The sequence below is a fragment of the Phacochoerus africanus genome, chromosome 14, assembly GCF_016906955.1.
Source record: "Phacochoerus africanus isolate WHEZ1 chromosome 14, ROS_Pafr_v1, whole genome shotgun sequence".
In the NCBI taxonomy this organism is placed as follows: Eukaryota; Metazoa; Chordata; class Mammalia; order Artiodactyla; family Suidae; genus Phacochoerus; species Phacochoerus africanus.
In genome coordinates this window covers 39,073,510-39,100,061 of record NC_062557.1, presented here as the reverse complement: position 1 = coordinate 39,100,061, position 26,552 = coordinate 39,073,510, and the positions used below count along the sequence as shown (strand labels likewise).

General features: G+C 42.8%; 1 protein-coding gene and 1 long non-coding RNA gene across 4 annotated transcripts in view; both read left to right on the top strand.

Moving 5' to 3' along the window:
• Positions 1-2,070: 2,070 nt before the first annotated feature.
• LOC125114656 (uncharacterized) lies at positions 2,071-6,714 on the top strand. The gene is made up of 3 exons (XR_007131868.1): positions 2,071-2,218; positions 5,382-5,482; positions 6,515-6,714. It is a non-coding gene; the product is annotated as an uncharacterized LOC125114656 (long non-coding RNA).
• Positions 6,715-10,126: 3,412 nt separating this feature from the next.
• Positions 10,127-26,552, top strand: part of HEATR6 (HEAT repeat containing 6) — a 40,672-nt gene continuing 24,246 nt past the window's right edge. Inside the window, exons 1-10 of one of the 3 annotated variants that reach the window (XM_047757245.1) lie at positions 10,127-10,145; positions 10,654-10,877; positions 13,275-13,382; positions 15,783-15,923; positions 16,409-16,524; positions 17,344-17,458; positions 19,817-19,918; positions 21,137-21,274; positions 23,105-23,406; positions 24,444-24,621. In XM_047757245.1, coding sequence (XP_047613201.1) covers positions 10,659-10,877; positions 13,275-13,382; positions 15,783-15,923; positions 16,409-16,524; positions 17,344-17,458; positions 19,817-19,918; positions 21,137-21,274; positions 23,105-23,406; positions 24,444-24,621 — 1,419 coding nt within the window. In that variant the 5' untranslated portion in view covers positions 10,127-10,145; positions 10,654-10,658. Of the gene's footprint in view, positions 10,146-10,653; positions 10,878-13,274; positions 13,432-15,782; positions 15,924-16,408; positions 16,525-17,343; positions 17,459-19,816; positions 19,919-21,136; positions 21,275-23,104; positions 23,407-24,443; positions 24,622-26,552 lie in introns of those variants that run through there. The other 2 variants (XM_047757246.1, XM_047757247.1) reach the window with 2 other exon arrangements.

The window sequence follows — 26,552 nt, the reverse complement described above, 5'->3', positions numbered from 1 at the left end:
AAGTAAGTATGCAAAAAAAGGTTAACTCTCCCAAGGGTAGGAGCTACAGAAAGTTTCAGAGGTAACGTTTGTGCTGACCCTTGTGGGATAGGGCGGAGAAAGAAGAGAAAATGGAATTCCAAGTTCAAGGAACCGCCTGAACTGCTTTACAGAAGCATGAAGCACTTGGTGAGAGGCAGCAGCCAGAGCAGGGCCACATGCCTGGGTGGTTAGAGACTGCAGGAGGAGGGAGGGGAGCAGACTGGGGACCCATCAGCAAGGCTCTGAAGGCCCCACTCAGCTCTGAGTGACCAAAAGGACAAACTGGGCATGTGCTTAAGGTACCGGCGAGACAGCCCCAAAATAAAATCACAAAAGAGAGGACATCGAAAAAGAAGGGAATGGAATTTCCACAGTCCGTGGAGTTTTGTGCACTCTGGAAAGATCTGCTTTTTAAGATCTAGACTTACATATGCAGTGACAGTCTGTCCAGGGTTTAGCATCTCTAAAAATGTCCTTCTGGCTCTGACCCTCCTAGAGAAATTAGACACCAGTCTATCTCAGCTGTGGGACAGGCAGGCCTGAATCAAGGCCTGATCTGCAAAACTGCTTGAGGAGTAACCCATAAATGTACCCCTCAACCCACCTAGGGGTATTAGCAATTTATGAGGTCAGGTGTTTGCCCAAAGCACCTCTAACTGGTGGATTTGGGGAACCGTGACAAGTGGAGCGTTAACGGGTCCGCCCCAGAATTAGGAACCAGGGCCCCTGGTGAAACATCAAGTCCTCCACTTTCTAAAGAGAAGTCAACCATCTGCAGGCCAGGTCTTCATTAAGGGCAGGCAAAGTGGTCCTGCCATCACCAACTAGCCCAGTCACCCTCACCTCCCGTTAAGGGAGACATCCTATGGAGACAGCATTTTCTTTTGCTTTACTTTTCTTTTTTTTTTTTGTCTTTTGTCTTTTGAGGACCATACCCGCGGCAGATGGAGGTTCCCACCGAGCTGTTGCCGCTGCCCTATGCCAAAGCCACAGCAACACCAGATCCGAGCCGCATCTGAGACCTACACCACAGCTCACGGCATCGCCGGATCCTTTACCCACTGAGCGAGTCCAGGGATCGAACCCACAACCTCATGGTTCCTAGTTGGATTTGTTTCTGCTGTGCCACCCCAGAAACTCCCCTATGGAGACTGTATTGATGGTCACAGGGATACAGGCCTCCCCCATGCCCCCTGCCACTGGGGAGAGGAGAGTACATAGCCCTCCAAGAAACCAAGGGGAATCCCCTTCAGAGGGTCACCTCTCCAGATGAGTGTCTACAAGCAGAGAGGAAATGAAATCTCACTCCCTAGCTGGTGGTTTACGGCAGCCCCACCGCACTCCCACCCCACTGCGTCACGATGAGAGACATTCTGGAAGAGTGGAACATGTATGTCAAGAGTTTGGGGTCTCAGAAATGAAGGTGGACAACATGAGATGGAACTCCACCCCAAGAAAATCACACAAATCATGTTGGCAAAGAGCACCGCACCTGCCGAGATACCCAGCCGTCAAGAGAATCAGACCAAGAAAGGAGGAGACCGGAGGGGCCTCCATCCCACGAGCAGGTGGCCTAGGAGCACCCCTGCTGGCCGTCCCACTGCCCCTCCCTGCCCGCAGTACCAGAGATACCAGGGCCCAGAGCAGGGAGGGGTGAATGAGAGAGCAGCTAGCACCTCCACTAGCTAGCACCCAGTGTCTACGCTGTCCTCACTCTAAGGACATATTCCCCATGCCTAGCAGAGGCCTGGCCCAGGGGAGACACCTGATACTTGGGTGGAAAAACGAATGAGGTGGATGAGAGTACCCCCACCCCGATTCACCCCCTTTCTCAGCCACTCACTGCTTTCTTATTTCTCAATCAGAGAAGGATGTTCCCTTGGGTCAGAGACTTGCTTAGGGAACAATGTGGTGTTACCCAAGGTACATTCACGTGGTGTGTGTGTTCTCTGGAAATGCCAGCTTCTGGGCAGGGCTTAGGCTCCCACAGCCCCTAGCCCCACCCCTGGCCTCTCAACGCAGCTCACGGGCGAGCCAAAGAGAATAAATTTCAGCTGTTCTCAGCCCTGCTGCATGCTTGCCAAAGACTCCAGCAGCAGCATGAAGTTGGGAGGCTTCCTCCTCCTTGTGGCCCTGCTCATGCTCAGCTCGGAGGTGCAGGAGCTGCAGGCTGCAGTGAGACCAGTGAAATTTCCAGGTGAGTCTCTGCAGAAGGCAGTCCATCCTTCTTCCAGTGAGAGCTTCAGACAGCAGAACCGCAGGGACCAGGGACTGCAGGGTTAGGAGGGGAAGAAGGGGGAGAGGGCAAGATATTCCAGGTAAGGAGCCATTGCTGGCGCCCATCTTGACAGCAGACTCTGCTGCTTTTTCCCTCTCTGTCCCCAGGTCACCCCGCCATCTGAACTCTCCAAAAGGGGTGACTTTTGCCCCCTCATCAGCCCCCCTCTCTCTCTTCAGAATCTCGCTCCATCACTTTCTTTGTTTCTTGCTACCAATACATTGGACCGCCTACAAAAAACATTGTCTTGACTATACAAAACATTCATCTTTCCAATTTCCTCTTTGCATTCACCACCACCATCCTCAAAGGAGCAATCTTAACTCTCTGCCCTTTCTTCCCCATAAGTCACTCCTCCATCCCTTGCACACTGACGATAGTCTCCATTGCTGCCCCCATCCCTCGCCTGGACCTTCTGGACAAATCTCTTGACTCTCTGCAGTAGCCAGAGTCTTTAACCTCTGCAGCACTTGACACTATTTGCCACCCCATCAACCCCATCAACCCTCCGACTTTCTTCCCTCTTGGGTTCTCTTCACTGTCTCTTCGTCTCCTCCCAAGGTATCACTGGATTCCACTCTTCCTCCTCTCTCTTCTTTGTTCACCTCCCCCTACAATTAATGAACCGGTTGCCAAATACCACTCCTTCTTTGCAATTGCTTCTTACACACGTGCCTTCTTCTCCAACCTCCATTGCCACACATCTCCGGCCCTGATTAGTCCATGCTTGGGCCATTGCAACAGCTGCCTGAAAGCTCTCCCTGTCTCTCTCTTCCTTCTGAAGTTTGCTTGCTTGTTGAATCCTGGTCCAGTCTATGCTCTCACCCTAGAAAAATCGTCATAAGTAAACAGCCATCCTATCCCTCTCTTGAGCTACCACATGAAATCCCCACTCCTCAGGTCTTCAAGATCTGCCTTCTTTATCTTTGCCCCTTGCTTATCTTTCCTGCCAGACTTCCAGCTGCTCCCTAAGTATCCAGCCTGTCATTTGCTATTTTTCTTTTATTCCTTTTATTTCAGGGTGAAGAGTGAGGAGATGGGGCACCTCAGTTGCAAAATTTCATGAGATGCTTATCTTCAAGGATGAGCAAGTGCCTCCTTACATTTGTGCCCTGGGTCCCCCCCATACCTCTCCCTAGTTCTACCCTGGTCCATTTTCCCCCTTGTGAACTTTCTCTCATACTTCTTTTCTCTTTTCATGACTCTACCATCCCCCACCTCAATTCTGTTTTAAAAAGATTCCTGTACTTCAAGACTCACTTTTCCTGATTCATCTAATTGGACGTAATGTTTTCTCTTTTCTGAGCCCCTTTAGTCCTTTGGATAAACCTCTGTCAGGACACATGTCACATACTGGTTTGCTTTTAGTTCTTTATTTTTTAAGTTTGTTTAATTTAGTTCTTTATTTTTTTAATTTTAATTCCCAACATAGCCTCAGAAGAGCCATCTCACAGTTGATTTACAATGTGTCAATTTCCGTTGTACAGCAAAGTGACTCATATTCTTTATCTCATTATCTTCCATCATATTCTATCACAGGAGATTAGATATAGTTCCCCGTGATATAGGAATGCAGTAGGATGCTTTTAGTACTTTAAACACAAATCTTTATCGTTAGACTCTAAGCGGCCTGAAGGTACCGACCTTGTGTTACATCTTTGTACTTCCTAAATAACTTACCTCTGTGTGTTGTATATGGTAAGAAATCAACAGATATAATGAGTGACCAAACTGCTATGAGTGGAAACAAGATGTCTTCAGTTCTTTCACTGTAAACCAAGAACAGCTAATAAAAGCCTGGAGGGATCATGTCGATTTTCTCTGAGGTCTGCAAATACACTGTAGACATCTCACCAGGCCCCTGACTTCCATCCTCAGACACTGCTAATCATTCACAGCACTCTCTCTCTCTCTCTTGAGCCTGGACAAGGCATCTCAGCCTTCCCAACATAGCCTCAGAAGAGCCATCTCAGGGTTTCCATTATGGCTCAGCAATAACGAACCTGACTAGTATCTATGAGGCTGTGGGTTTGATCCCTGGCCTTGCTCAGTGGGTTAATGATCCAGCATTGCTTTAAGCTGTGGTATAGGTCACAAACACGGCTCGGAACCCATGTTGCTGTGGTTGTGGTATATGTCAGCAGCTACGCTCCAGTTGGACCCCTCGCCCAGGAACGTCCAAATGCCACAGGTGCAGCCCTTAGAAGGCAAAAAGGAAAAAAAGCCATCTCTATTGATTGGCATTGACACTGGAGAGTGAACTTCATCCAGCTCTGCTGGATTCAAGGGCTTCCTTTTATATATGAAGAAACAAAGGCCCAGAGAAGTTCAGAGGCAGACTCAGCTAGGAATCTCCTGACCACAGCTGAGTAACCAACCCAACCAAGCACAGTCCACATTCATCCAGAGCTCTGCACATGTCTTGTTAGAAACCCTTGTGGGGTCTTAACCAGCTTTTTGAATCTAATTCCTTGGCCCACAAAGACTTACTTCCTGAGGATCTAGGGACGTGAGAAGCCTCCACTCAGTTCAGGAGTGACTCCTTCAAATCTGGAGGTCACCTCTTCATGTCAGGGTCAGTTTCACTCTCTGGGGTGGCAGATGAAGTTTGGCCTGGGAGCCTGGCAGGTCTGGGTTGGATTCCATTTCTGTACCTACTAGTAGGTGAGTCACTTCTGTGTGCCCCAGCTGCCACACCTATAAAATGGGGCCAGTCAGAGTCACTGCATCGGGTGATGGCAGGGCACCCTTGATGGTATTCGGTAAATGTGAGCCTCCCCTTCTTTGCCCTTTCCCTGAAGAGAGAGGACATTTTAAGTGGGCTTCTTTGCACTTCCCCTCCACAAACACAATTATCTTCTTCTTTAGGATAGGTCTTGCTTTGTTGAGACTGTGTGAATGCATTGTTTTTAGCTGAAATCCATGAATGCTAATGAGTATGATTCTGCAAGTAATCATTTATAAATTATATTATGTATTGGACTAAATGAAGAACTAGGAATTGGCTCCTTAATCAAGGGTTGGCCTCTTTAGTACTTGTGCCTAAAGCCCGGTGGTTTTCAATTGGTCTGTTCTCACGTAGGCTCCTGTGTTGATCTCTGCCATGGTGATTGGGACTGTGATTCAGGAGAACGCTGTGTCAGCAATGGTTGTGGCCACATCTGTGTTTCAGACTAAAGACAGGTAAAAATATCACGCCCTTTCCTGCTTCCTCAAACCTTGTACAAGCCAGGCAAGCAGTACACTTGGCCTTAATGGGATTTACCAGAAATAAGTGGAACAGAAGCTCTCTGGCCTCTCCCTCTTTACCCACACTTCCTAAGAAGCATCTGTCATAGGATGGTGGTTTCTAAATCTTTAAAATAATTTCATTATCTGGTATGTCCTAGAGAAAAATCAGACTATTTGAGCAGAAAAAAAGAAAAATTCCCCATAATCCCCCATCCCCAAATGGTATTTGCTTAACACTTTGGTGCATATTGTAAACACACACACAGGGTATTTACATAAAAATGAGATGATCCTGCACTTATTTTGATTTCTTGATTACTTCACTTAGAAATAGCTAGTGAACAACTTTTAACATCAACACTAATGCTTCTATATCATCATCTTTAATAATCTTGTATATCATCATCTTCAATAATCTTCCTGTGTGCTTCCTATGTACATCTATCATGCATGGTCATATACTTAGCAACCTCCATTAATACACATTAATATGTTTCTTTTTTATATTATCAGTATGGCTGTACATGCCCTTATTAATTTCCTTGGAAAAAAATTCTAAGGCATATAATTGATGACCAAGGAATATGCTTATTTTAAGGCTTGGATGCACATTGCCATATGAAACTATAAGAATCCCTTTTAGTTAACAAGATTTCAGGGGCCTCACATGATAGTTGCTTTATGTTCAGTAGCCATTGATTGAAAAAAATGCAAAATAAAATGCTACCAGGATTCAGTTTTGATTATAAATCAAGTTGTATCAAACACCACAGAACCAACACATACTTTTAAAATAAGCCATTTGTGTTCCAAATGTATTACTTGTCCTATCCTCTGTCTTTAGGGTACTTGTGGCCTTGCTGGCTCCAGGCAGGTTCTTATTGATTCCCAGAAATGGGAACTCTTGCCTCTCAGTTGTATTCTGTGGATGGAGATCCCCCAAACAACAGGTCTCATGCATAATTTTTTCTGTCCATTTCTCAGAGGAAGATTTATCCTAAAGACCATCCTTCTGTAATCATTGCTCATCCTTTCCTGGAGTTCCTATCTTCAAAGATGTGATGATTTGAAGCTCCTTGCCCAGGAAAACAGATGAAAATGGGGCCCGTGTCTGGAGAAGACAGGGGATGTGATGAGGAAGGAAAATAATTGTTCCTTTTAATAAATCAGCATCACTAAAAGTATCCATGCTACTCGATTTATTTGGTGTGGAGGGGATAAGGAGGAGGAAGAGGAGAAGTTGGGGGATAAATGACATTTGTTGATCACTTGCTATGCAACAAGGACTGTGTTATATGCCCCATAAGAATCATCTAATTTGGGAGTTCCTATTGTGGCACAGTGGTCAATGAGTCTGACTAGGAACCATGAGGTTGCGGGTTCAATCCTTGGCCTCGCTCAGTGGGTTAAGGATCCGGTGTTGCCATGAGCTGTGGTGTAGGTTGCAGATGCAGCTCGGATCTGGCATTGCTGTGCCTATGGAGGCCTGGGAACCTCCATATGCCATGGGAGTGGCCCTAGAAAAGGCAAAAAGACAAAAAAAATGGAATCATCTACTTTATCTTCATAATAACTTTGTAACTATGCTTATTATCATGGCCATTTTATATACAAGGACACCAAAGTTTAGAGAACATGAGTAATTTTCTCAAAGTCATATAGCAAATAAGTATCAGAGCCTTAACTATAATTCCATGTCAAGGACTTCCTGTGTGGCTCACAGTATAATTCCATGTCAAACTCTAAGGCCTATACATTATAGCATAGTGGGTTAGGGGAATCCAACTTTGAATTTCGAATCCAGGCCCACCATACAACTGTATGATTTTCAGCGAGGTCCTAACCTTTCTGTGCTTAGTTTCCTCATCTACATAACAGTATATACTTCATAGAGCTGCCCATATGAAAGAGGTTAGTTCATATAAAGTGCTTGGAATAGTGTTACATAGGAAGCATTCAATAAATGATAACTAAATTATTATTATTATTACCAAATTGATGGACTGATGACCCTAAGTCCTAATAGTCTAAGACTCCAGAACTGAACCCAAGGCTAATCCTCCTTCCTAGCCTCTCATAGTTCATTTGGATACTAAAATCCAGCACCTCTTTCCTGGTTTTCACCATTGAAAGGTGTAGGAAGTTAAAAGAGAGCTGCAATTCTTGTTCAGCTTTTTCACAATCACAGACTTAAGATTCAGCTGGCCCAGGTTGTAATCTGATGTTGACTAATTTACTGCCTTTGTAGCCCCTGACAAATCATTTAAACTGTTTAAACTTCTTCAACCATTTAAACTGTCCTTACCTGTAAAAGGGGGGGAATGATAATAGCTACCTACCTCATTTGGATCCTAAGGTTTATAGAAATTTACAGTTTACAGAACATTTTCATGAACATACCATTTGCTTTTCACATCAACCAACAGATGGTAAATGCAGGGCTCTGAATATACAAGCATGAATTCATTCATTCTGTCCACAGGTATGGTGGGTTGCCTGTCACATCCCAGGCACTGTGTTAGCACTGGGGACATAATAGTGAACCACACAGATGGCATTTGTGCCTTCACAAAGCTCACAAAGAAGAAATAAATAATAAACAAGTAAATGAGTAATGGAGATAATGATACATTATGGTCAATGTTCTAAAGGAAATAAATAAGAATGTGAATTAAAAGGAAGGGGGGCAGTAAAGACTGCTTTAGTTAGGATGATCCAGACCCCAGTGAGGTGACAAAAATGAAGTCTTGACAGGGTTCCAAAACATGAAAGAAGTGAAATTCCAGAGTAAGACTCCAGATCACCTTATGCAGAATTTATAAAAGGAAGTGACTGCGAAATTACTTAGCATCATTTAAAGCACCTCAGTCATGGCTATATTATAAAAATATTGAGAATGGGGCAAGGGAAGGATGTGTGAGGAGAATTTCTTGGGAGAGCTTTTGCCGAGCTGTGAGTTTCCACAGTTTGGAGGTTACTGTTTAAATATAAGCCAATAGGGAGAACTTTAAAGATCTCCCTGAGAGCTTGATAGAGGCTTCCCTCAGCTGGTGATCACTATGAAGTAGGAATGTTCATTTCCTTGGAAAAATCACACTGCCATCCACAAGGATACATCAGAACTCAACAAATGGTATAGTTTACAATACCTGAACTCTTCAGTCTGGAATAACACTAAGTGTGAGTCATCCATATTTCAGACTAAAATGAGCCACACCAAACCCAGGTCCCTTCCACAGTTTCTTTCACACCACCTTCATGTGGCGATGGCCAGGCCTCACAGCCTTCTAGCCCAATGTGTTGGATATCTACTACACAATACTTCAAATATTCTTGGCCTTACAAGCTTACCCTAATCGTTGCCATAGCAACCAGTTTATCTTCTGCATCTACTAACTCAGCAGACCAAACTTGTCAGAGCCTTGCCTCATACTCGAACCCTAGTAGCCCACACCTCTCACTTTTGCCTCAGGACTTCTCTGCCTATGCAACAAGAGGCTCCTACAGGAACTACCACACACCCATGCACACTCAATTCAGAAGCACTGAAGGAGTTCCCATCATGGTGCAGTGGTAACGAATCTGACTAGGAACCAGGAGGTTGCAGGTTTGATTCCTGGCCTTGCTCAGTGGGTTAAGGATCTGGCATTGCTATGAGCTGTGGTGTAGGTCGCAGACATGGCTCGGATTCTGCATTGTTGTGGCTCTGGCATAGGCCAGTGGCTATAGCTCTGATTAGACCCCTAGTCTGGGAACCTCCATGTGCTGTGGGTGCAGTCCTAGAAAAGACGAAAATAGACCAAAAAAAAAAAAAAAGAAGAAGAAGAAGAAGCACTGAAGAATTAATGCTTGGTGGGGCAACACTTGAAAATAGAGGTCAAAGGCTGGCAAGTATATGCTTTCCCCTTCCATTCCTCAGGACAGGGTCCCAAGAGCATTCCATAAGGTCTCTCAGAAAGTCCTGAGGATTGAGCAATCACTCACCCCTTGCAAAGGCCAACTTCATGGCAGATATTTGTATTGATTCTCCTTTTTTTCCTGAGTAACTCCCTCACCTATGAACCTAACCTGTGGCTCTGACTTACCATTCAAACTAAAACAGCAGCGACTAGTTCTCAGCTCCCGATTTTCTCTGAGCAAATGTTTGAATATCACAAATACACACACATATGTATACATGAATCCTAAGACAAAACAATATACAAGCATAATGAAATCTAAATTAAACTGTAAAGAAGTATTTCTCCCTGAAATACTTTGGGAAAAATTCTTTCTGAATCTCAAAGTCTTCAGAGAGCTAGCTCTCCCAAAGCATACTCTCACTTTTCATTGCTAAACAGAAGTGTTTTATTCTCAGGATAAAACATGTACATTTAGGTGACTTCAAGGGTTTCCCTAAGAGTCATGGGTGAGAATTTGCTTTATATTTACATAATTTAAAGGAAGGCCGTAGAGATGGTTTTCCCAGTCGGCCAGAATGTAAACTTCAAGCCTTCACCTCCTGGGTGACTGAAAACTGTTCAACCTTTTTAAATGGCTATTTTCTTTTCCAGCTTTTTGCTTTTAAGGTTTCAGTAAATCTTGGGGTGTCCAATCTCAACCAGGTCACCTTCAGGTACGTTGTGTTTCACAAGGTTCAATTTGAACTCCCATATTACTTGCATGTGGAGAGGGGCTTCACAACCCACAGGATTTAGGTCCAGCCACAAAGAATCCCGGGGAACGCAGCTATTATTTCACGGTGGTTTTGTGCCTGGGGGAAAAAATTAGGGGTTCTAATACCATGTGAGAAGAGGAAAAGGATGTCGAACTAGCAGCGTTTGCCACTTTCAACCCCAGCCCCAATCTGAAACGTTTAGTTCTAAACATGAATTTCAGCCCTGCCCAGTAACAAACTCTCTGGGAGGACAAAGAGAGTCCCCGGTTTTCAGTCAGGGCTCAAGGAAAGGTGCAGGCGAAAAAGTCTCACACATGATATGTATCTGCGGCGTACTAGACCGAGGATAGGTCCAGTAGTCTCAAAACCCCTCCCACATCAGATTCGGGTCTGAAGGAGGCATTTCCGGAACTAGCGCGCGGAGACGAGGGATGCCCCGGAAGCACTTCCCTGTTGTCTTACGTAGGAAAGATGGCGGCGGTGCAGGTCGCGGGTTCTCTGTTGGGCGGACCGCCGCGAGAGACGCCTCGGGAACCACCCCTCGAGCAAGGTAGTGGGTTCCGCCGCTTGTCCGCCAGGCTCTGCGCCCTGCGCCCAGATGACAGCAGCTCCGGCCGCACTGAGATACACCTGCTTTTCGACCAGCTCATTTCCGAGAACTACAGCGAAGGCAGCGGCGTGGCCCCGGAGGTAGGCCCGCGGGCCCCGACCCCATCCTTCAGGAACCTTAGCTAAGGGCTCTCGCCCTGCCTTTCTGGCCTTTTCCCATCCTCCCTTTGCAGTGCTTAGTTCCAGGCTCTTTTTCTCCCTCCGACCGCGATACATTCTTTGCCCTCCTCTTTCTGAAAGACACTGCAGCGCCTGGCAAACGTACATATCTCAAAAGCCAACTCGGTGACTTCTGTTCTGATAACATCAGAGGTGTCATCCCTGGTGCTACCTTCCCGTTCCCTTCCCGGCTTCATTCCCCTTGTTCAGAACACTTTGTGTATAAAATTTGCTATTACCAGTTCTTGAGTACGTGGTACACGGGCCATATACTCTGTTGTACCTTGCAGGGTTGCAGGGATTTTAGTGTGTATTACTAGTTCTGTTTTACTGATAAACATAACTGAGGCTAACAAAGGTTCAGTGTCATTCATATTGCTGGCAAAAGGCAGGGCTAGAACTGGAACTAAGTCTCCCAAAGTCCCAGCCATTTTCTGTTTCTCCATGCTAGCTCCATCCTCTCTGCCTCCTCTTTGAAAGTACTTTAATATTCACTCACATCAGACTTTGCATACTCCTTACTGACTCAGTCACACCACTGTCATCTGGTGCCCAGAGGCACCTTAAACCTCACATTTATTAAAATTAGTTCATTATCTTCATACACACCCTGCATCCCCCACCCGCCCCCGCCCCCGCCCCCCGCCAACACACACACATTGTCTGCTTAGCGGCAAAGGGACAGACATTGGTTCTTCCCCTTTCTTCTTCTTTAGCCTGACAAAAAACATTTTGATTTCATTCCTTCTAGATCCTTTCTAATCTAGATTCTTCAGAATCTGTCTCAGGGAGTTTCCGTCGTGGCTCAGTGGAAACGAATCTGACTGTATCCATGAGAATGCAGGTTCCATCCCTGGCCTCTCTCAGCGGGTTAGGGATCCTGCATTGCCCTGAGCTGTGGTGTAGGTTGCAGACGCGGCTCAGATCCAGCGTTGCTGTGGCTGTGGTGTAGGCTGGCAGCTACAGCTCCTGTTTGACCCCTAGCCTGGGAAGCTCCATATGCCTTGGGTGTGGCCCTAAAAAAAAAAAAAAAAAGAATCTGTCTTAGTCTCAGAAATATTTCTCAGTCCATCCCCTCCTTTCTATTCCCACGGCCAGTGCATTGGCAAGATGAATCTTCTGGACTGTTCCACTGGGTCTCCTTTAACTTATCCCAAACCATTCTTTGTTCTCCTGCTAGAGTGATCTTTTCCTTAGTGGGGGAAAAAAAATCAATTAGAAAAGTAAATCTCTGATTTGGAAAGATCTTCAATACATTCTTGTAAATGGTCAAAGCAAGTTACAGTGTGAAATAATAGGGTGGGAAGGGCTTGACATCATAGGTACCTTTATAGATAAATACAAAGAGTTCAAAACCACCTGCGGAAAGGTTTACAACGGAATAATAGCATGTGTCACTAGGAGTAGTGTGGAATTAAGGGAAGAGTCGGGACTTTTGCTTTATTTGTACAATGCGTGCCTTTCCAGTCTTCTGTCTTGTCATTCCTGCTTTTGTGCCCCATGTGCCATCATTTAAAACTTGCTGTTCCTCAAGTGTTTCACCGGTAAAACGTGGGTGTTCAGGTCTGCCGACTCCATTCCCTTCACCGTGTCTTTCATTGCCTTGCCTGTCTGGCAGAGTTTTCATCCTTCACACCCAGATTCTGCTTAAAAATCACCTCCTCAACACCTCCCTAATTACTGTTTCCCCACAGAGTTTCTTGCTTAATTCTTTCAGCAAGAAATTCACTATAATTGTGAGCAGTATTTCTGTCTCCTTCACTGGATTGTGCCCTTTTGAAGTTCAGAAGTATGTTTGTTCACTTTTGGAGCCCAAAGACCCAGCCTGCTACCTGGTACAGAGCAGGTGCTCAGAGCCTTTTAATTCAGTAAACATCAATAGATGAATAAATAGTGTGATTTGCAAATAGGTTTTTTTTTTAAATAAACAGTTTATAATTTTACATTAAATTCATACAAGTGTCATTTCTGATTTTTGCGGCGGCACTGCAAATTTAGTTTGCTTTCTCTTTAGTGTTTTTCAATTCAGTGTGTGCTTTTATGCTCTGGAATCCTTTCTTTGGTTATTTAATTGTACTGTCTCTACCTGTGTGGAAACTCTGGGGTCTTTAGCCTGGCAAAAATCATTTTGATTTGTTTCCTTCTTTTTTAGCGCATGCTTTTTTATGTTATCATCCTACTTTCTGCCTCAAATTTCATCTTTCCCCATTTTGAGTCTGAATGTTCACTTTTATTTTCTCATTTGGCTGTGTTGGGGTATCTTCAGTTGACTAATAAGTATACTACCTTTTCATTGGCTTTTTTTTTTTTTTTTGGTAGGATGTCAGTGCTCTTCTTGTCCAAGCTTGCCGGCTGGTACCTCTTAATCAGAATCATCTTGTCAGCAAACTGTGTCAGCTTATCCACCACTTGCTTAACACATTACAGGTAATCATGTAGGTAACATGTGAAGTCACATCATGAATTTTGAGAATAAGTAAGTACCTTTGAAATACTACATTTGTGGTAGATATGTAATGCCAGTCTTTGGGGAAACTATGCACATGCAAAAAACAAATGCTTTAAGAAGAGTGATATTAAAACAAATATAAGGAGTTCCCGTCGTGGCGCAGTGGTTAACGAATCCGACTAGGAACCATGAGGTTGCGGGTTCGATCCCTGCCCTTGCTCAGTGGGTTAACGATCCGGCGTTGCCGTGAGCTGTGGTGTGGGTCACAGACGCGGCTCGGATCGCACGTTGCTGTGGCTCTGGCATAGGCTGGTGGCTACAGCTCTGATTCGACCCCTAGCCTGAGAATCTCCATATGCCACGGGAGCGGCCCAAGAAATGACAAAAAGACAAAAAACAAAAAAACAAATATAACTCTGACCAAAATAAATATTCTGCAGGTTTGTCCATCAGAGGTATTCCTTTCTGTTTGGTTCAGGAAACCAGTATCATTCCAGCCCCCAGGTCTTAGAATTTTTTAGGAAAGATGTATTTAACTAGGATATACCTAAAAGTAAATTGAAATGTCCCTACCTCTTTCTTACCAATATTTTTCCCCCTTTCCCAAACCTACCATTTTTTTGTCATCTACTTTTGGTCTTCATAAAACATAAGAAGTATGTTGGGGGCAAGGAGACAACTAGATAAAAGATCCTTTTATTTATATCAGTCTGTATTGTAGCTCTCCTCTCTTCAGAATCTTTTCCAACTTGCTAAATTAGTGTCTTTTAGAAACAGTTCAAAAATTGAGGCTGTTACTATAATGTACCACATGAGTGTTTTAAGGTAGTTAGCACAAAACTTATCAACTAGCATTTTGTAATCTAAGATGCTTCTGGCTGCGAGAAATAGAAAAGTCAACTCAGAAGAGCTGAACAGCTAAGATATATACACACACACACACATGTATACATCTTACATTTCAAGCCCCAAGGGATGCAGCTTTAGGGATGCTTAATAATTAAGAGACTTTCTGGCAGCTTTCCATTCTGCCATTCTCCATGGTTGGGTTATTCTCAGCTAGCATCTCTCAGTTGTAAGATGCCTAAAATCCAGGCTCCCCATGCAAAATAAATAACAGCCAGCAGAAGCAAAAAAACTATTTTCTGTCCATTTTATTTAAGCATGAGGAAGCTTGCCCCACAGACTCTCTAGCAGACTTTCCCCGATATAAGGCTGAAGAGACCTAGCTCATAGGAGAACCCCTCTACAGCAGCCTGATCAGAAGGGAATTACCATGAATGGCTTAAACCAGGGATTTCAACTTTCACCGAAAGAATTAGAATCACCTGGAGGACTTAAGCTCCCTGGGTGATTACAGTCTGCAGCTCAGCCCTTACATCAGGGTTTCTCCACCTTAGCACTGTTGATGCGGGATTGGGGTGCATTGGAAGATGTTCAGCAGCATCCTGGCCTCCACTAGATGCCAGTGACATCCCTGCAATTGTGATTATCAAAAATGTCTGCTGACACTGCCAAGTGTTCCCTGGGACAGAATTGCCCCTGGTAAAGAACCATTGTCTTAGCAGAATTAGGATTTACCTTTAGGTCTCATGTGGGGAGGTGGGCACCCAGATAAGATCAGTGCTCTACCAGCAAGGAAAGGAGATGAATGCTGGCAGCAGTGTCTGCAACATGTGACTTCCTAAATGAAATAGGGCTATTTTGAAATTTAGGATTTTTCAAACTGATGTGGTGGCTTCTGAATGCTTTCTCTTCTCACATATATCGTCTTTTTAATACTGGCAGTTTGGACAAGTTCCTGATCACCTATGACACCCAAAGCCCTTAATCAACTTTCAAGCATTTGATGACAGTTTATTTCATTTGTCCATGAATTGGGACTTGGATAGCCTACTTTATCCTAATGAAATTATAAATTCCTGAAGGACAGGAGTATGCCATCTCTTGCTGTACTCTCCACGTCATGGCAGAGACATAGTAGCTGTGTAGCAGACGTGTTTAGTCTCAATGTATTTGTTGAGCATTTACTATGTGTAAGGAAATTTAGTTGAATTATCATTTTTCAGTGGATTGAGTCTTACTGTCTGTGTATTTACAGCTGCCACTGTCTGGTTAGTTCAAGGAAAAGTTATAAGGACTTTGCCAGGTTCTACTTTGAGTGGAGGGAGTAAAGGGGAAGAATTGAGCAAGGCCTTGGGGCAAGGAGAAGGTCCTCTCAGTCAAACTTTCAGGGTCTTTAAAGGTGATCTTTTTGACACAAAAAGGTGGACACACATGTGCTCTCTCTCTTACATAGCTTGATTCAGGTGAGCATTCATGTCTGAAAATATGGTTTTAGAAATTGGATCATAAATATATTTTTCCTCTGTTGATAGGTAATTGTTGATGAACAGAACCTGGATTTCCTGTTGGCATATACTATTTCTGCTATTCAGCAGTGTAGTTCCTGGACACACATGCAGATTCTTCAAGCTCTGGCAGCTCTGGTTTACTGCAATGGCTCAAAGTGTCAAAAGGTAGTTAAACTGTGTTCTGTCTTTCATTTGAGAGGTTGGGAGTGCAGGCTCTGAACCAGCAGGTCTGTGTTCAGGTTTCTGTCCTGCCATTAATTAGGTGTGTCCTGTCATTAATTAGATGTGTAACCTTGAGTCACCCTTAATTACTCTGAGCCTCATTTCCTCATGAGACTTCTGAGGATGTAGTCCCACTTGTAAAGTGCTTGGCATTTGGTAAATGTTAATTATCATTATTATTGTCATTATCCTTCAGCTCTGCAGCCAAGATGAAAGAGCTTCAGCAACAACTGAGGCTGGGAGTGCTAATCCTTACTGATTTTTTTTTTTTTTGGCATATTTTTGCATGCCTTTTTGAAGGATTTACCTAGCAGCTACTCTTTCAGAACTTATATTTCCTTTAAAAAAATTTAACAAAATCTGTCTAAAAGGTAGTATTTTTCTAGAAGCTTTTTTTTCAGCTGACATGGGCTGTTATTTTGTTTTAGTACCTCCCAGACTTGCTTGGCAAGGGTGGAATCTTGATGAAGTTGAGTGACTTGGCTCAGTCAGACCCTGAAGTTAGGAGAGCTGCAGTGCATTGTATGGCAAACTTATGTCTCAGGTATGTGGAATCAGTCAGATTTCCCAGTTGTAATTAGGTAGTAATTACAGTTCAATCTGTTTGAAGCCAGAGCCAAATTAGAAAAATAACCTACTTTGCATTTCTCATGGTCTTTGCTAATAAGATCATCTGATATTGTTTAAATTTTAATGTAGCATGTAAAGAAAGCTCATAAAAAAATGGAAGAAATAATAGACTAGGACCTTATTGCTAAAAAAATGGTAAAAGTGATATATGTGCAGTATGTCAAGGTTTTGTTCTCTATTGGTGTAAATTCCAACCCTAGTAAGTCTTTTAGAAGGATATATTCATATGACTTTAAGCTTTGTTGAGGTATATCTCAACAAAGAAAGGCAAATTTCTTTTACCAAAAGAGAACTGGTTCCAGCTGCCCAGATCTGGATTCATGCAATAGAAAATGATTGGCACAGCGTTGATGTGTGCGGTCTCCATTGCAGTGTTGTCCAGTGGCTAGGAGGGCAGGTTCAGCTGTGTGATTCTAGCTTGACAGCACCTGTCTGCATTATTTCCCTCTAAGAATCGAAAAGCAAAGAAAAAAGATTTCTGTTTCTGTATCCTTGTTTCACTACAAACTTCGGTAACTTCCCCCTGTGAAAAGCATTCTGCTGTTTATTCCAGCCTCGTGCCTGTCCACAGCGATAATTAATTAATCCAGGTGCACCGTCTTCTATGATACAGGTTCATTCAAGGGTATATTCCAACTCCATTAGTCAGCAGTACTGCTACTTTTAATTCCTGTTCTTTTGCGAGGCCCATTGCAAAGGTGACTGAGTTTGGGTTGCTTTCTCTGTGTTTTAGTGTGCCAGGACAGCCGTACTTGGAGGAGCCCTACCAAAACATCTGCTTCCAAGCTTTCTTGACTACTTTACAGGCTCCCAAATCATCTGCTATAGATGACATCACGTTTTGCATGGTAGGTGAGACTAGCACTAATCTTGTGATTGTTACAGATGGGTCTAGAAGCAGCAGTGGAATAAAAGTGGTTTATTAAAGCGTTTAATTTGGGGAGTTCCTGTCGTGGTTGCAGCAGAAACAAATCTGAGGTTTCGGGTTCGATCCCTGGCCTCGCTCAGTGGGTTAAGGATCCGGCGTTGCCGTGAGGTGTGGTATAGGTCACAGACAGGGCTTGGATCTGGTGTTGCTGTGGCTGTGGTGTAGGCCCGCAGCTGTAGCTCCAATTCGACCCCTAGCCTGGGAACCTCCATATGCCTCAGGTGTGGCCCTAAAAAGCCAAAAAAAAAAGAGTTAAATTTGGATGCTGTATTAGTTTTGTTTAAAGATATAGGCATAAGGGGAATGTTTATAACCCAAAAAGACTGAAGCCAAATCTTTCAGGTTTAAATTACAAGAAATTGTTTTTGCTTGTTTTGTTTTGCCATTGTTTGTGTTTTGCAATCCTAGGTTCTTAAAGAAAACTATTTTTTCCCTCTTGACTATAGAAGCAGTACAATTTCAGACTAGCAACTGTCTTTTAGATGGAAGGGAAGGGAGTGGATTTCAACAATATCGTCAATATTTTATTTCTTTTTAAAAAAATTTGATGCCAATATGACAGTTTATTAAAAGATTTAAGTTCAGAGTGACCCATTTCAAAAATTACTAATCAGAGATGGCAGAAGTTTCTCATAGTCCCCTGTTTAGATAAAACCACTGGGAACAATTTGTTCTACATGCTTCCGGATTTTTTTTCTATATAAAAATGAGTATATTTATAATTTTTAAATGGGACCATATTTAATATGCTATTTTGCTACTCTCTCTTCTTTTTAAAGTTAATGTATCAGAAGTTCCCACTGTGGCTCAGCAGGTTATGAAGCCAACTAGTGTCCATGAGGATGCAGGTTCAATCTCTGATCTCGCTCATGGGTGAAGGATCCAGTTTTGCCCTGAGCTGTGGTGTAGGTCACAGATGTAGCTCAGATTTGGTGTCGATGTGGCTGTGGTGTAGGCCAGCAGCTGCAGCTCTGATTCAGCCTCTAGCCTGAGAACTCCCATATACCACAGGTGCAGCCCTAAAATATATATATATATATTTATTCATCAGACATCTTTTCATGACTGTTGTACCTCATGCTTTCTCACTGCTGTAGCTGGGAGACCTTGGCCAAGTTCCTTCACTTCTTGAGCCTACATGCTCCTCAACTCTGAAGTGGGACAAATGTAATTACCTTGTAGAGGTCTTATAAGGTGCATGTGAACTGAAATTCATTTAAAGTGCTTTGGAAAGTGCTTGCTATTATTGTAAGTTTCATATGTAGTAGAGGGTTAGCTTTTTAATCATTGTCATAATTGATGGAGAATTAAAGTTTTTTTTCAACGTTTCTGCTATGGAGAAGGCTGTAGATCTTTTCCATATGGGGAATATTAAGAACAGAATCCTAGAAATGAGATTATTGCTCAAGAAGTTAATCTTGGAGTTCCCGTCGTGGCGCAGTGGTTAACGAATCCGACTAGGAACCATGAGGTTGCGGGTTCGGTCCCTGCCCTTGCTCAGTGGGTTAACGATCCGGCGTTGCCGTGAGCTGTGGTGTAGGTCGCAGACGCGGCTCAGATCCCGCGTTGCTGTGGCTCTGGCGTAGGCCGGTGGCTACAGCTCCGATTCAACCCCTAGCCTGGGAACCTCCATATGCCGCGGGAGCGGCCCAAGAAATAGCAACAACAACAACAAAAGAAGACAAAAAGACAAAAAAAAAAGAAGTTAATCTTGATCAGAATTTACCCACCAGAAACCTGCTCGCACATACATTCCTTTGCCTTTAAGAGTTGCTAAGGTTACTGCATGATAGAGAGTTCCTGTTTCCTGTGTCTGCTGCCACATTTTTATTCCCATCATATTCTTCCCACTAAGCATTTCTTTTTTTTCTTGCTCACCATTAGTACATGCTCATTTACAAACATGTACAAAAAGACTACTCTTACTCAATAGGAGCACTCTGTTCTTCCAGAAAATAATTAGTAGTAGCTCATCAGCTCTCTTCTCTGAATCCTCATCTTCGCTTCTTTTTTTTCCCACTCCTCTGTTTAAAGTATTTTTCCCCATCATCTCAAGACTATTTCTGGAGTTCCCTGGTGGTCTAGCAGGTTAAGGATCAGGCACTGTCACTGCTGTGGTGTGGGTTCAATCCCTGACCTGGGAACGTCCACATGCTGTGGATGCAGCCAAAAAAAAAAAAAAAAAAAGATTTCTCTATCCTGCATGATACTAGAAAGTCGATCCCTGGATAACGAAATTTCATTTACCTTTTAACTTGGTCTCCTTTTTCCCCTCTAGTTGTTACAAAATTCATTAAAAGGTATACAGTCTCTTCTAAATGGTGGGAAAATGAAGCTGACACAGACTGATGAACTTGGAGCTCTTTTAGCTGTGCTGAAGGTAAGGCATTGCCTGTTTAAACCCCAAGTCCTCACTGTGGTTAGCGTCTTTGCTATTTATACCCCAGACCCAAGGACCATTTTCCATCACTACTGCAAGGCTAGCTTTAGGGTGTTGTATTTTAAGAGAGGAGAATTAAATGTTTATATTTGAACATAAAATTTAACATTAAGAACTGAAAAGAATAAATCTTGCTTTAGTAAATTTATCAAAATTCTGGGAGTTCTTGTGGTGGCTCAGCAGGTTAAGAACCTGACATAATGTCTGTGAGGATGGGGGTTTGATCCCTGGCCTCGCTCAGTGGGTTAAGGATCTGGTGTTACTGCAAGCTGTGGTGTAGATCACAGATACAGCTCGGGTCTGGCATTGCTGTGGCTGTGATATAGGCTGGTAGCTGCAGCTCTGATTTGACCCCTAGCCTGGAAACTTCCATATGCTGCAGGTGCGGCCATAGAAAGAAAAAAAATGCATCAAAATTCTAAAATTTTATCTATGAAGTGAGTTAGGAAGATAATAGGTTATAAAGCATGATCTGTAGATAACTTAAGTTTAGATTATCTTGACCCTGTTTGGACTTGAAAGAAGAACCAGCACTGCTTCTTTGCTCTCACTCTCATGTAGTAGGCAGGCCAATCAAGGCATGTGTCATGAGGCTGCCATCCTTTGGCTTCTGAGCCTGCCAGTCAGTGGGAAAGTCATGTCAGCCTCTCTGGGGATCCAGCTGTGTCTTCAGTTCAGCCAGGAAACTCTATGCTGGACTCAGATCAAAGCCATGTATGAAAACCTAGCTTTATCATGAACTAAAATTTTAATTCTTTTCCAGTACCATCCCCCCTACTCCCAAATAGAGAGCTAGATTTGGACATGGATATGCTAAATAAAAATGATAGATTGGTCAAAAAAAATTATAGATAAAATAATTGGATAAGACTGATTGGAGAAACTTTTTAAATTAATAAGTGAAAGTAGTAAGTAAATAAACTAAAATCTAAAGTTAAACCTAACCCAATCTGGCCAAAACAGATCCCTCTGGTCTAAATGAGATTAAACTCTTCTTTAAGCTCTAAACCTTCAGGGTATCTATTTTCTGTCCCATTTTAGTTTCCTTAATAACGCTTTTAAAAATGAATCTGTTCATCTCTGTGATCCAGAACGTGAATAATTTTGCTTTATGATTTGTTTCGTGTGTGTGTGTGTCTCCTTAATCATCGTCATTAGAAATCCATGTTCCATGGACTCCCTGGACTAAACATAGAGATGCCCACGGTATTATACCCCACTCCACTTCCTCAGTACGATGGACTACCACCCATCAAACCGCAGCAGTCAGAATCCAGCTCTTCTCGACCAACTGTGGTACATTTAACATCTATTTATTTATTTATTTTTTGATAGGCAAGAAATAGATTTATTAGGATGGAACACTTGTGAGAGATGCCAGTGAGCAGGCAAGGAAACTCTTAACATCTATTTAGATTTAAGTTGTGGATTGTTTTTAATTGCATCTTCATCCCCCAGAGGCTTAACACCACAGGTGAACAGACTTTTTCTCCAAAAGGCCAGCTGGTGGAATTCCCATCGTGACTCAGTGGTTAACAAATCCAGCTAGTATCCATGAATATGCCGGTTCAATCCCTGGCCTTGCCCCGTGGGTTAAGGATCCGGCGTTGCTGTGGCTGTGGTGTAGGCTGGTGGTTATAGCTCTGATTTGACCCCTAGCCTGGGAACCTCCATATGCCGTGGGTGGGACCTTAAAAAGAGGAAAGACCAAAAAAAAAAAAAAAGAGGCCAGCTGGTAAATATTATAGGTCTCTGTTGCCACTGCCAAATTTCCCATTCTTTCCAGTCAGCTGTCATCTCCCTTGTGTTTCTGTCAGAGAACCTAAAGCATACAGATGTATGGCTGAGGTATCGCACCTAGAAATGTAATGTCTAGTAAAAACACTTATAATTAGAACTTTTTTTACTCACTTTCTCAACATTGATTGAGCATCTGCTATATCCCAGACATTGTGCTAAATATGAGGAACATAGACTCTGGCTTTAGGAATTTGGGGGAGAAGGCAAAAATGGATAAATAGACATCTACAGTGCAGTATTTTGATTTCTTTTGTCAGAATATTCACAGATTACTCTGGGAACACATTCTAGGCACCCAGTTGAGGAACACTTCAGGGCAACCAATAGAAGAGTAAGGGGGTGCTTTTTAACAGATGTGGTGGCTAACCTGAATCTCAAGAATGAACAATAGTACAGAGAAGGAAGCAGAATGTTTTATTTGGAAGGAACAATAGGTACACAGGCATAGCGAATGTGAGTGCACACAGCCCATGTGTCAACCAGCAGACTAGAGTGTCAGGTGTGTGGAGGGGGAGGTGGGGCAAGTATGTAGCAGAGGCCAAATCCTGAGAGTCTTACATGGTATGCTAAGAAGTTATTGTGATCTTAGAGGTGGTAGAAGGCAAGAATCTGATCTAGGGAAGTGGTGTGATCCAATCTGTATTTCAGAACGATCACTGTGGTAGCAGGTAAGAGGGTGTGAGCTGGGAGCTTCGTAATCACAGGTAGAATTGATGAGCACCTTCCGTCCTCAAGGTCAGGGACGTGGAGAATGCAGAAAAGGGTACAGATTCCGAAGATGTTTGGGTGTCCAGAAGACGAAAGTAGGAAAAAAAGAAAGAAACTGGCTTTATCTACAAAGCCTCAGCGCCCCAAAACATGGATTGTATGTGATGAGCGTCTCTCCTATGCATCTAGAGTGGTGCTAGCTGTGGGTCCTACTTGGGAGAACCAAGAAAGTATTCACTCACGTCATATTCTGTAGACCTTACTCTCCTGCAGAACCCCAGCTGAGAAGACTGAATGCCTTCACCACTGTGTAAGGCAAGTAGCATTAGCCCAACTTAAACAGATGAAGAAAAGGCTAAATGATTTGCCCAGGGTCACAGAGGTAGACTTTAAACCCAAGCTATAAGTTTTGCTTCGTCCCATGTATTCCGCACCTTGTTTCTTAGAGTCCAGTAGTGTGTACGTAAGCATTTGGCATAGTGCCTGACACATAGAGTATCCAGTAAGTGCCACTTTTTTCTCTTCTCCTCTTCTTTATTCAGACTACATATTAATTATCAAATGAGAAGTTGCCAATAGCTATCATATATATGTGTTTTCATTTGCTCCTAAAATCAGAATAAAAAGAAAAAATCAAAAGTAAAACCGAAGAAAATCCAGCAAGGAGAGGAGGAGGAGGAAGAAGAATCCAGTGGTGAAAGAGAAGTGGCCCCAGTCTCTGGCTCAGGCAGACGGAACCTGCATAAAGGGGATGCTCAGTGCGCCCCCTCCCAGGGGGTTCAGAGTTTGCCATTAGCTGCAAGCGGAGCTGCAGGAAAAGATCGAGTCTCCTCACCCTTCAGTCCTTCCAGTTGGAAAAGGGTCAGCAGTAGTGAGTCAGACTATTCTGATGCTGAAGGAGGCATGCAGAGTAAAGTGAGGTAGTAGTATTTTGTTATATTTTTATGCCTCATCTTCCAAGTTGCGTTTATAAATTTATAACCTTGCTTCAACATCTGTTGCATGAGATTTGTGAAGATTCTCATTTATGTGGGACTTTGCATTACTCTGCATTTGCCATGTTCTCTTGATCTGCCTTTGTACATGTGGTTCCTCTGCCTGAAATAGTCTTTCTTTTACTTTTTTTTGCCCTTTGCCTTGTTAACACTACTCATCTCCAGTATGAGCTCAGCAATCGTGTGCTCTGAGGCTTTTCTGATCCCTTGCTCCAGCTTAGGTACTCTCCTACGTGACTTACCTTTGCCTTAGTGTTGATCATACTGTGTTGTAAGTATCTCTTAAAGGTCTGTCTCTGCTATTCAATAAGCCTGACAAGGACAGGGCTGAGTTTATGTCTGCCAACCTCAGCACAGTGCCTGGCACAAACATAAGGATTCTTAGTACTATTTGTTGGATGGATGGATACTCTGTAGTAGCTCATTTAATACTGATTTCCTAATAACAAAATTTTGCCCTCCTATTCCCTATCTAGTTGTGTTTTTTAGTTGCTGACTTTATTAATTTGCTATATAAATAAATTGCTGTAACATTTTTTTCTTCTTTTTAGGGCCGAACCCATGGCATATGAATGTTCCCAGGCGAGGGATTGAATTGGAGCTGTAGCCGCCGGCCTACGCCACAGCCACAGCAACACCGAATCTGAGCTGTGTCTGCAACCTACACCTCAGCTCATAGGCAGCACCGGATCCTTAACCCACTGAGCGAGGCCAGGGATCAAACTAATATCCTCATGGAGACTAGCTGGGTTCGTTATTGCTGAGCTGCAGCAGGAACTCCTGTTTTAAAATGTTTTGATTGCATTTTGAAATAATTTTTAAAATGTTGGCATCTTTCAGACTTATTTGGAATGTTGAATTTCTCACTATATCATTTCAGGTGGCTGGAATAAATAGCATTTCATGCTAATGTTTTTAAAATAATTAAAAGACTTTTTTCTTCCTTCTTTTGGTTTTTAAAGGTCTTATCAAGCCAAAGTTCGCCAAGGAGCATTAGCTTGCTTTCTTTCTACTATAAAATCAATAGAAAAAAAAGTTCTTTATGGTTACTGGTCAGCCTTTGTTCCTGATACACCTGAGCTTGGAAGCCCACAGTCTGTGTCCTTGATGACTCTGACGTTAAAAGATCCCTCTCCAAAGGTAAGAGCATTTACATTCTAAGTATTTTATGAGGAAGAAAAGCTTTACAGGTCTTTCTTGTTTTCTCTGCCCTGTTGATCTTATCTGAACAAGGGTCTTACTGATACTGACTCAGGCATGACTTGAGAACCACTAGATAGATGGGCAGGAGGCTAGGAAATGGACTAATGTGAATAACAAGTTGAGGGAGAGTCCACTGAGTTTTTGCTTCCATGTTCTCCTTGAGCTCTGCTGAAGCAGCTGTGCTTCTGTTTTTATAAAAATGTTGATTATCATGGTGTTTATAATAGAAAAAAATAGCTTAAGTACTCACTGGAATATCATGGTGTATAATGGTTATGAAAAGTGTGTAAGGCTTAGGGAAATGCTAATGATGTTTTATGAAAGTATAGGATATAGAATTATATGATCCTAACAGTTTTTTCTTCCAATTTTTCTATATTTTTCAAATCACATGTAATAGTATTACATAGTTTAGTGAGAAAAACTTATTTTTAACTTTTTTGTTTCTTTCTTTGTTTTGTTTCCGTCTTTTCAGGGCTGCACCCGTGGCATATGGAGGTTCCTAGCCTAGGGGTCAAATCAGAGCCGTAGTCTCTGGCCTGTGCCACAGTCACAGCAACGCCAGATCTGAGCCACATCTGCAACCTACACCACAGCTCATGGCAATGCTGGATCCTTAACCCACTGAGCAAGGCCAGGGATTGAACCTGTGTCCTCATGGTTGCTAGTCGGATTCCTTTCCTCTGAGCCACAACAGGAACTCCAGAAAAACTTATTTTTAAAAAAGAAGAAAAAATAACTTGGTAGTCATGGGTAGCTGCAGTAAGGTAGCTGTGGCTGCTGAAGTGTTTGCCTCTTCTTGGGTATATTAACTCTTCTCCAGAAGTTAGCTTCTTACCCAAATAAGGACGTAGTTTAGTATTTAGATTCCTGTTACAATACTTAACATTAAAAATGCATGTTGAATGGCATCTGGTGTCCTCAGGTCACCAGCCTATGCTCTCAAAGTGACTAGTTTCAACTAGGCCACTTAGTATTTTGTTTCTAGTTTTAAGATTTTTTCCCTTAAAAGCAGGGAGGAGGGCTAGCAATCCGTACTGCATTGGAACGCTCTTGGATCATCTTCTTGACTAGCTAATTACTATATAAGGAAATTTCTAAAGGACCCTTCAGCGCTTTTACAGGGCAAAGAAAAATAAACTAGCCTCAAATATATTCCCTCAAAATGTCTTGTAGGGTATTTCAAAAACCCAGTATCCTAAATAGTTAAACCAGTAGAAATCTTTCACATTGACTAAATCAGTAGTGAATGAGAACCTAGGAGAAAAATGGAAAATGATGGTGGCATATAAATAAGTAATGAGGCTATTCCAGCAGTTGGAAGGAAAACTGCTATAAAGGTTGGGAAAAAATATATAGATAGATAGATATTTATATTTTTGAAGACTCTCCAGCTGAGTGGAGCAGTTGTAAGTAGCTAAGGAAATGGAGGTGGTGCCATGGGGCAAGTAGCAGGCCAAGTAAGCCACCCGCACTGCAGCTGCCCAGATAAGGGGATTTGAGTATAGGGAGGTTATAGGGTCATATCTGAAGAAAGTAGATTGAAATAATTTTCATGATATTTTTGTCTTTATATTTTTCAAATGTTTATATCTGACTTTACCATGAGAAATTCCCCTTATTGCAAAGTGCTCCTCCTTGATTTGGGTACTTCTTAGATATGTTTTTGCTGTTTAACTTCATTGAATGTAGGAAATGTGCTGAGTAAAAAAAAAAGTATACATATGTAGACCTTCCTTCTGGAGATGTCTTAGGTCCAGTGCAAAAGCCACACAAAGGTCCTGGAGAAACGAAAAACCAGTCATCATTTTTTTTTTAATGATTTTTATTTCTTTCCATTATAGCTGGTTTATAGTGTTCTGTCAATT